The sequence below is a fragment of the Chiloscyllium plagiosum genome, unplaced genomic scaffold (genome assembly GCF_037043375.1).
Source record: "Chiloscyllium plagiosum isolate Xiang-an unplaced genomic scaffold, Cpla_swu_hap1 HiC_scaffold_27, whole genome shotgun sequence".
In the NCBI taxonomy this organism is placed as follows: domain Eukaryota; kingdom Metazoa; phylum Chordata; class Chondrichthyes; order Orectolobiformes; family Hemiscylliidae; genus Chiloscyllium; species Chiloscyllium plagiosum.
This window is the reverse complement of record NW_028270165.1, coordinates 56874921-56885771: the sequence shown is the minus strand read 5'-3', so window position 1 is coordinate 56885771 and position 10851 is coordinate 56874921. Positions and strand designations below refer to the sequence as shown.

Genomic DNA, 10851 nt, shown 5'->3' with positions numbered 1-10851 from the left:
GAAATGCTAACTTCACCTCCTAATGCTACCTGGCTTGCTGCGTTCTCCCAGCCTCCTGCTTGCCTACTTTGGATTCCAGCAACCGCAATTATTTTTTGTTTCTAACAAATGGTGGAGCAGACTCAATGGGCTGAATGACCTCGTGTCTGCTCCAGTGGTCTTGTGGTCTTAGGTTTCTGCGGATTCTTAGGAACGTGCAGTCCCAGACTCCGAGTAATGTCGCCCACTGGAAGCAAAGTTTATGGAATCACAGAATCCCTACAGAATGTAAACAGGCCTTTTGGACCAACAAGGCAACACCAACCCTCCGTACAGTTACCCACCCAGACCTATTCTCTTAACCCTATTACTTTACATTTACTTGGAGAAAGTGAGGACTGCAGATGCTGGAGATCAGAGTCAAGAATGTGGTGCTGGAAAAGCACAGCTGATCAGGCAGCATCCGAAGTCCAGGAGAATCCTGATGAAGGACTTATGCCCAAAACGTCGATTCTCCTGCGCCTCAGATGCTGCCTGACCTGCTATGCTTTTCCAGCACCACACTTTTGACCAGTCTACATTTACCCCTGACTACTGCACCACACTTAACACTATGGACAATTTAGCTCGGCTAACTCACCCTAACTTGTACATCTTTGTATTGTGGGAGCAAAAGCGGAACACTCGGAGGAAACCCATGCAGACACGGGAGAATCAAACAGTAGATTCAAACCCGAATCCATGGCTCTATGAGGCAGTTGTGGTAACCACTGAGCCACCATGTCGCCCCGAGCCACTTTAGAGTTGCACTTGGGGGTGCGAGGCAGTGTGCAGTCCAGAAATTTTTTTAAAAGCCCACCAACTTTCCCACTGCACCCATTGTCAGAGTGGGGCACAAGGTTTAATCCACAGTAGCGTCACTGGCAGTATCTGATTGTTGGGAGCACTGGTGCCCCCGCTGGTGTCTTCGCAAGTTGCTGGAAAATGTGAACCTCTTGCCACACTCAGGGCAGCTGAATGGCCTCTCCCCTCTATGGACCCGCTGGTGGGTCAGCAGAGCAGAAGAATTGCTGAAGCCCTTCCTGCACTCAGGACAGTAGAACGGCCACTCTCCCATGTGGACCCGCTGGTGGGTCAGTAGGTGGGAGGAGCGGTTAAAGCGTTTCTCGCACTCTGGGCAGGAGAACGGCTTCTCCCCAGTGTGGACCCGCTGATGCCTCAGCAGGTGGGAGGAATTGCTGAAAGCCTTCCCGCACTCGCGACAGCTGAAGGGCCTTTCCCCCGTGTGGACCCGCCGGTGGGCCACGAGGTTAGAGGAGACCGCAAAGCCCTTCCTGCACACTGAGCAGGAGAATGGCTTCTCCCCGGTATGGACCCGCCGGTGGGTCAGCAGTTGGGAGGGCTGGGGAAAATTCTTCCCACACACAGGGCAGGCAAATGGCCTCTCCCCAGTGTGGACCCGCTGGTGTGTCAGCAGGGAGGAGGAACTGCTGAAGCCCTTCCCACATTCAGGGCAGGGGAACGGCTTCTTGCCTGTGTGGACCCACTGGTGCCTCAGCAGGGCAGAGGAATCGCTAAAGGCCTTCCCGCACTCGGGGCAACTGAATGGCCGCTCCCCCGTGTAGACCCGCTGGTGCTTCAGCAGGTCAGAGGATTTGCTGAAGGCCTTCCCACAATCAGCGCAGGGGAAGGGCCTCTCCCCGGTGTGGACACGCTGATGCGCCAGCAAGTGGGAGGAGTGGGTGAAGCTGTTCCCGCACTCAGGGCAGGTGAATGGTCTCTCCCCAGTATGGACTCGGCAGTGGTCCAGCAGGTGGGAAGAGCGGATAAATCCCTTCCCACACTCTGGGCAGGAGAACGGCCTCTCCATGGTGTGACTGCGCTGATGAATTTCCAGGGCAGATGGGACACTGAAGCCTTTCCCGCAGTCACCACACTTCCACGGTTTCTCCATGGGGCGAGATTCCTCTGGTTTCTCCATGGCCAAAGCTTCAGCTGCACACAAACGCATGTACAAACCCTCCCTGCCGTGAATTCCTCTTTCCAGGCTGTATAATTGTGACAGGCTGCACATGCAATGCGCTGCCACAGTAGCGTCTCTCATCGAGCTCCACTGATGCTGAAAGCGTACTGAAACAGAAACCAAAGAATTTTGCTCCTTCTCACAGAATCATAGTCAAAAATCGTTACAGTCCCAATGGATTGATTGACTGTCTGTCATTGACATGAAAATGAGGACTGCAGACGCTGGAGAGTCAGTCAAAATGTGTGGTGCTGGAAATACACAGCAGGTCAGGCAGCATCCAAGGAGCAGGAGAGTTGCTGTTTCGGACATAAGCCCTTCAACTACTGAATTTGAAACTTCAGTCTTCAAATCTTCAAATGCACTGGAAAAAACAGATTATGAAAGTCATCACTGTCAGTCAGGGTAGAAATTCAGAACAAGCAATTCTACTTTATGCGGAACATTCTTTTCTTTTGTAATTCCATGAAATTGAAAGCACCATTACCCTACTCTGATTGCTCTACATTTACACCTGATTAATGCATCTAACCTACACATCCTGGACACTATGGACAATTTAACATGGCTAATTCACCCAAACCTGCACATCTTTGGATAGTGGGAAGAAACAGGTGCACTGGAAGAAATCCGCCACAAACACCAGTCGGAGAATGTGCAATATCCACACAGACAACGGCTCTGAGGCTGGAATTGTATCTGGCTCTCTGGTGCCGTGAGGCAGCATCACTAACCACAGACACCTTACCTTCCTTTTCCAGTCCGCCACCAAGTCACTCAGCTTGAGCTCAAGCAAAGCACTACGTTTAATTTTCGCTTCACACACACTGAACTTTCGGCCCGTCCCCACTTCCCCTACAGGAAATGCAAACAGCTGGGGGGTTGCCACATCGAATCCCTACAGTGCGGAATGAGGCCATTTGGCCCAACAACTCTCCATTTACCTCCGACTAATATACCTAACCCACACATCCCTGAACACTATGGGGCAATTGAGCATGGCCAATTCATCCTAACCTGTACATCTTTGCACTGTGGGAGGAAACCGGAGCATCTCGATGAAACCCACACAGCCACGTGGAGGACAATGTCTGTGTGGAGTTTGCACAGTCACCTGAAGCTGGAGTCAAATCCTTGTCCCTGGTGCTGTGAGGCAGCAGTGCTAACCACTGAGCCACATGCTGCCTGTGTGTGCTGAAAGAGATGCAATGTGGAACTTTATTGACTGTACTGCACAGTGGATTGTTGAGTAAGGTTGAGTCTCAAAGGATCTGGAAAGAGGTAGCCAACATTTAGGAGCGCATTGCGACAGATGCTGGAATCCATCCTGAAAACAACAAATGCTGTAGATCACAGCTGGTCAGGCAGCGTCCACATAGAGAGAGCAAGCTAACATTTCAGGTCTTCTTTGAGATTTATAAAATCTTGCTGGATACAGAGAAGGTGAATGTCAGGAGTCATTTCCCTGGAATGAGGGATTTCAAGACTAGCGGACATATTTTTAAGGTGAGAACAGAAAGATTTAAAAACAAAATAAGGGGCAACATTTTTACACAGAGTGCTTCACGTGTGGAATGAATTTCCAGAGGAAGTGGTAGATGCGCTTACAGTCACAACATTTAAATGCCATTTGGATAAGTACATGAATAAGAAATATTCAGAGGGATATTGGGCCAAGCACATGTAGGTGGGACTAGTTTAATATGGGATTATGGTCAACATGGACTGGTTGGACCGAAGGATCTGTTTCCGTGCTGTGTGAATCTGACTGGATACAGTGGATGTGGGAAAGATGTTTCCACCAGTAGGAGAAACGAGGACCAGAGGACACAGGCTCAGGGTGAAGGAATGCCCTTCAGAACTGGGATGAGGAGGAATTTCTGCAGCCAGAGGATGGTGAATCTATGGATCTCATTGCTGCAGAGCGCTGTGGATTCCAAGTCATTGAGGGCATTTAAGACAGGGATAGATAGGTCTTTGATAAGTAAGGGGATCAAGGGTTACGAGGAGAAGGCAACAGAATGGGGTTGAGAAACATATCGGCCATGATCGACTGGTGGAGCATACTCAATGGGCCAAATGGCCTCATTCTGCTCCTGTATATTGTAGTCTTAAAACTGGGCAGATTACTGAAGTGGTTTTCATGAACAATTTCAGAGTCCTGAAGTAAAGTCGTAGAGGTGTACAGCACGGAAACAGACCCTTTAGTCCAACTCGTCCATGCCGACCAGTTATCCTAACCTAATCTCGTCCCATTTACCAGGACTTGGCCACTATCGCTCTAAACCCTTCCTATTCATATACCCATCCAGATGCCTTTTAAATACCGTAATTGTACCATCCTCCATCACTTACTCTGACACTCGTTCCATACATGCACCACCCTCTGCATGAAACACTTGTCCCTGAGGTCCCTTTTAAAATCTTTCCGCTCTCACTCTAAACCTATGCCCTCTAGTTCTGGACTCCACAAACCAGGGAAAAGACCTTGTCTGTTTATAAAATCATGAGGATTATGGATAGAATAAACGTGTGGAAGGTCACACCCCCCCCCCCCCTCCCACAAAAGCTTCCTCACTGTTCTATCTACCTGCGACTCTACTGTCAAGAAGCTATGAACCTGCACTCCAAGGTTTCTTTGATCAGCAACACTCCTTCGGACCTTACCTGATTTGCTTTTCCAAATGTAGTACCTCACATTTATCTAAATTAAACTCCATCTGCCATTCCTTAGCCCATTGGCCCATCGGATCAAGATCCCATTGTCATCTGAGGTAACCTTATTTGCTGTTCACTACACCTCCAATATTGGTGTCATCTGCAAACTTACTAACTATACCTCTTATGCTCACATCCAAATCATTCATATGAATGATGAAAAGTAGTTGAACCAGCACCAATCCTTGTGGCACAACACTGGTCACAGGCCTCCAGTCTAAAAATCAACCCTTCACCACCACCCTCTGTCTTCTACCTTCAAGCCAGATCTGTATCCAAATGGCTAGTTCTCCCTGTATTTCTCTAGATCTAACCTTGCTAACCAGTCTCTCATGAGAAACCTTGTTGAATGCCTTTCTGAAGTTCATGGAGATCATGTCGACTGCTCTGCCCTCGTCAATCCCTTGTTGCTTCTTCAAAAAATTCAATCAAGTTCGTGAGACATGATTTCTCACGCACAAAGCCATGCTGACTATCCCTAAATCAGTCCTTGCCTTTCCAAATACATGTAAATCCTGTCCCTCAGGATTCCCTCCAACAACATGCCCTCCGGCAATGTCAGGCTCACTGGTTGATAGTTCCCTGGCTTTTCCTTGCAATCTTTCTTAAATATTGGTACCACATTAGACAACCTCCAGTCTTTCATCACCTCACTTGTGACTATCGATGGTACAAATACCTCAGCAAGGGACCCAGCAATCACTTCTCTAGCTTCCCACAGAGTTCTAGGGTACAACTGATCAGGTTCTGGGGATTTATCCACTTGCATGCATTTCAAGACATCCAGCACCACCTCCTTTGTAGTATGGACATTTTTACATTTTTCAAGATATCATCATCTGTTTCCATATATTCTATTTCTTCCATGTCCTTCTCTACAGTAAACACTGATGCAAAATACTTGTTTATTATTTCCCCCAACTCCTGCAGCTCCACACATAGACTGTCTTGCTGATCTTTGAGGGGCCCTGTTCTCTCCCTAGTTCCCTTTTCTCCTTAATGTATTTATAAAAACCCTTTGGATTTTCCTTAACTCTACTTGTCGAAGCTATCTCATGTTCCCTTTTTGCCCTCCTGAGTTTACTGTTAAGTATACTCCAACTGCCTTTATACTGTCAGGATTCACTCGATCTCTCCTGTCTTTACTTGTCATATGCTTCCTTCTTTTTCTGAACCAAAAGCTCAATTCCTCTAGTCATTCAGCATTCACTACACCTACCAGCCTCCCCTTTCACCCTAGGTTCTAGATGAGAGTGGTGCTGAAAAAAACAGCAGTTCAGTCAGCATCCGAGGAGCAGGAAAATCGATGTTTAGGGCAAAAGCCCTTCATCTAATCTAGAATCTGGTTTCCAGCATCTGCAGTCCTTGTTTTTACCTAGTTTTTCCCCTTTCACCCTAACAGGAATATACTGTCTCTGGACTCTCAGTTTCTTATTTTTGAAGGCTTCCCATTTTCTAGCCATCCCTTTACCTGCGAACATCTGCTCCCAGTTAGCTTTTGGAAGATCTTGCCTAATACCAAGTTAGCCATCCTCCAATTTAGATCTGGTCTATACTTTATCTTCACTCTTTTATAGCTCATAGAATTATGGTCACTGTCCCCAAAGTGCTCCTCCACTGACAGCTCAGTCACCTGCCCTGCCTTATTTCCCAAGAGTAGGTCACGGTTTGCACCTTCACTAGTCAGAACATCCACTTACTGAATCAGAAAATTTTCTTGTACACATTTAAATTCCTCCTTAGCTCTACTTGTCGAAGCTATCTCATGTTCCCTTTTTGCCCTCCTGAGTTTACTCTTAAGTGTACTCCAACTGCCTTTGTACTGCCTTTAAACACTATGGCAGTCCCAGTCTATGTTGGGAAAGTTAAAATCCCTGACCATAACCACCCTATTATTATTACAGATAACTGAAATCTCCTTACAATTTTTTTCTCAATTTCCCTCTGACTATTAGGGAGTCTGTAATAAAGTCCCAATAAGGTGATCATCCCTTTTCTTATTTCTCAGTTCCACCCAAATAAGCTTCCTGCATGTATTCCCAGGAATATCCTCCCTAAGCACAGTAATATATCCCTTATCATAAAAGCCACTCTCCCTCCTCTCCTGCCCCCCTTTCTATCCTTCCAATACCATGTGTGTTCTAGAACATTAAGCTGCCAGTGCTGTCCATCCTTGAGCCATGTTTCTGTAACTGCCATAATATCTCAGTCCCAAGTTCCTAACCATCATCTGCCTTCCCTGTTTGGCCTCTTGCAATTGAAATAAATGCAGTTTAATTTACCAGTCCTATCTTGTTCTCTGCTTTGTTACTTCCTGCTCTGATTGTTTAACTCAGTCCCTTTCCCAACTGGACCAGTCACAGACTGATCTCTTTCCTCACTATTTCTCTGGGTCCCAGCAATCCCTGCCCCCCACCCACCCCTACCTTACTAGTTTAAATCCTCCTGAACAGCTCTCGCAAATCTCCCAGCAATATATTAGTCCCCTTCCAATTCGGGTGCGATCCATCCTTCTTGTGCAGGTCTTTTCTACCCCAGAAGAGATTCCAATAGTCACATTTTTGGATCCTTTCTCCCATGCACCAGTTCCTCAGCCACGCATTCATCTGCCCTGTCCACCTATTCTCACCCTCACTAGCAACATTCCCCATTAAATGGTTAAGTCCTGGATTGCTTTCCTAAAATGCAACACCTCACGTTCGTCTAAATTAAACTCCATCTGCCAATCCTCGGTCCATTATCCCATCCAATCGATTATAATTTATAGCAAATTCTCTTTCCTCTCTTATTCCCTAAAAGCTGAAAATCTCCATCCCACACACACTCCTTTTATTCTCATTTTACTGAACCTAATCCCTGCTCTGCCTCATCCTGAAAAGTCTGGTTCATGCTGATTAACAGGCCTACACTCAGGGGGGATTTAATCGAAACATAAGAATGCTGAATGGCTTGGACAGAGTGCATGTTGGGGGAGATGTTTTCAGTGATAGGAGAGATGGGGACTTGAGGACACAGCCTTCGAGTAAACGGAAGATCTTTTCGAACGGAGATAAGGAGAAACTTCTTCAGCCAGACAGTGGCGAATCTATGAAATTTACTGCCACAGAAAGCTGCGGTAGCCAAGTCACTGAGTATATTTAAGACTGAAACAGATGATAGGTTCTTGAGTATCAAGGGGAGAAAGCTGGACAATGGGGTTGAGAAATTTATCAGCCATGATTGAATGGTGGAGCAGACCCAGTGGGCTGATTGGCCTAATTTCTGCTCCTGTGTCTTATAGGCTCTTGCTGTTCTGGACACAGTGAGAGAAACTTGGGAGCAGGAGTAGGCCATTTGGTCTTTCAAGCCTGCACCAGCATTCAACAGATCATGACTGGATATTAATCTACCTACATCTAGGTCGATAAACTGGGATTTTTTTTCACTGGAGCATAGAGGTGACCTCACAGAGGATTATAAAATCACGAAGGTTAGAGATGTCCTTTCGCTCAGATGTGAGCTTCAAGATTAGGGAGCACATTTTTAAGGCGAGAGGAGAAAGATTTTAAAAACACATCAGAAGCACCCTTTTTTAAGAGAGTAGTTTGTGTGTGGAATGAATGTCCAGAGAAAGTCCAGAGGTCAGATCAGTTTTCCTTCGTGTGAATCCAAGGAAAGCGATGGGATCAGACGTAGGACCAGGCAGTGCACTCAGAGCATGTGCAGACCAACTGACAGAGGTCTTCCCATACACCTTCAACCTCTCCCTGCAGCAGGCCACTGTCCCTGCCTGTTTCAAGAGGGCCAACATCATCCCTGTGCCTCAGAAGACTCATGCAGCACGTCTCAATGACTATCGCCCAGTTGCCCTAACTCCGGTGGTCATGAATTGCTTTGAAAAGCTGGTCATGGCATTAATCAACTCCAGCCTTCCCACTACTCTTGCCCCACTCCAATTTGCCCATCGGCAAATTGGGATCCACGTCAGATGCCATATCATTTGCCCTTCCCTCCTCCCTGGAACATCTTGACACCAAGAACAGGTACGTAAGAATCCTACTTGACTACAGTTCAGCCTTTAACACTATTATCCCCTCGACACTGATTACTAAACATAGTGATCTCGGACTAAGCCCCACTCTCTGCAACTGGATCCTCAGTTTCCTGACCCACAGGCCACAATCAGTGAAGACTGGGGACAATATTTGATCGTCACTAACACTCAACACTGGACCCCTCCAGGGGTGCATACTCAGCCCCCTACTGTACTCACTGTATACCCATGACTGCGTCACCAAATACAAGACTAATGCCATTTACCAGTTCACTGTCACCACTATAGTCCGTCAAATCTCAGATGGCAACAAAACAGACTGCAGACGGGAGGTGGAAGACCTGGAAAAATGATGCACTGAAAACAAACTAGATCTCAATGCTAGCAAAACCAAGAAACTCGTTATTGACTTTTGGTGGGATGTTACTCATGCACCCATACACATTAACAGCACAGAGGTGGAATGAGAGGAGAGTGTCAAGGTCCTGGGAGTGGTCATCCACAACAAGCTGTCTTGGATGTATCACTACCTGGTATGGCAACTGTACCATTCAAGATTGGAGACGGTTACAGAGAGTGGTGAACTCAGCCCGGACAATCACAAAGGCCAACCTCCCATCTATAGAATCCATCTACCAGACCTGCTGTCAAGGGAAGCCGCCAGCATTCTTAAAGATCCATCCCACTCTGGCAATGTTTGTCTACAACCTCTACCATCGGGGACAAGGTACAGAAGCCTGAACAAACGCACCAGCCAGTTTTGTAACAGTTTCTACCCTACTATTGTTAGAATACTGAATGGACTCTCAAACTCTCAGGATGTGTCTGAACCTTTGTTTTTGTTTTTGCCACTGTTTACCTATTATTTACTGTGCGACTTAACTATGTGATCGCAAGACAATGCTTTTCACTGTGCCTCAGTACATAAATAAATTTATGCCCTGGATCACAGCATCCAGAGCCTCCCACCTTCTGCAAATCAAAAGACAAGTCCCACCTTACACTCTCCAATGTGTGTTGTGTAACTGCTTAATCATTTCTGGTGGCCGAGCAGAGGCTAAGTTCTACTTGGATTCCAAACTTGGGCATCAATAGTCATGAGGATGGCTTCAAATGGACCTTGGGTTGATGTCACACTACATGTGACTCCACTACACTATACAGTCTCTCTCTCTCTCTCTCTCTCTCTCTCACACACACACACATGCACGTAAATCAATAGGGTGAATTTGCGGAATTATATTTGCAAATACATTGTATTTTGCTCAAAATGTGCACAATCTGCAGGCAGTCAATGCATGTAATAATTTTATAAATTCCTACTTTGGAAATAGAACCAGTCTGACTCAAGATTAGGATACTGACAGACTTGAACCTCACACCTTCCATGCATTGTCTGAGCTGTCACTTCTTTTTATAAAATAGAGTCATAGAGTCTTAGAGATGTACAGCATGGAAATAGACCCTTTGGTCCAATCCGTCTACGCCGACCAGACATCCCAACCCAATCTAATCCCACCTGCCAGCACCCAGCCCATATCCCTCCAAACCCTTCCTATTCATATACCCATCCAAATGCCTCTTAAATGTTACAATTGTACCAGCCTCCACATCCTCTGGCAGCTCATTCCATACACGTACCACCCTCTGCGTGAAAAAGTTGCCCCTTAGGTTTCTTTTATATCTTTCCCCTCTCACCCAAACGGAATGTCCTCTAGTTCTGGACTCCCCGATCCCAGGGAAAATACTTTGTCTATTTATCCTATCCATGCCCCTCATAATTTTGTAAACCTCTATAAGGTCACCCCTCAGCCTCCGACGCTCCAGGGAAAACAGCCCCAGCCTGTTCAGCCTCTCCCTATAACTCAAATCCTCCAACCCTGGAAACATCCTTGTAAATCTTTTCTGAACCCTTTCAAGTTTCACAACATCTTATGGGTGGCACGGTGGCACAGTGGTAAGCACTGCTGCCTCACAGCGCCAGAGACACGGGTTCAATTCCCGCCTCAGGCGACTGACTGTGTGGAGTTTGCACGTTCTCCCCGTGTCTGCGTGGGCACCCTCCGGGTGCTCCAGTTTCCTCCCACAGTCCAAAGAC

At 46.7% G+C, this 10851-nt stretch overlaps 1 protein-coding gene across 1 annotated transcript in view; it reads right to left on the bottom strand.

The window, feature by feature from the left end:
* Positions 1 to 600: 600 nt before the first annotated feature.
* Positions 601 to 10851, bottom strand: part of LOC148144215 (uncharacterized) — a 33639-nt gene continuing 23388 nt past the window's right edge. Inside the window, exon 2 of the mRNA XM_087975309.1 lies at positions 601 to 1824. Within this exon, the coding sequence (XP_087831435.1) occupies positions 881 to 1824 (944 nt within the window). The 3' untranslated portion in view covers positions 601 to 880. The remainder of the gene's footprint in view (positions 1825 to 10851) is intronic.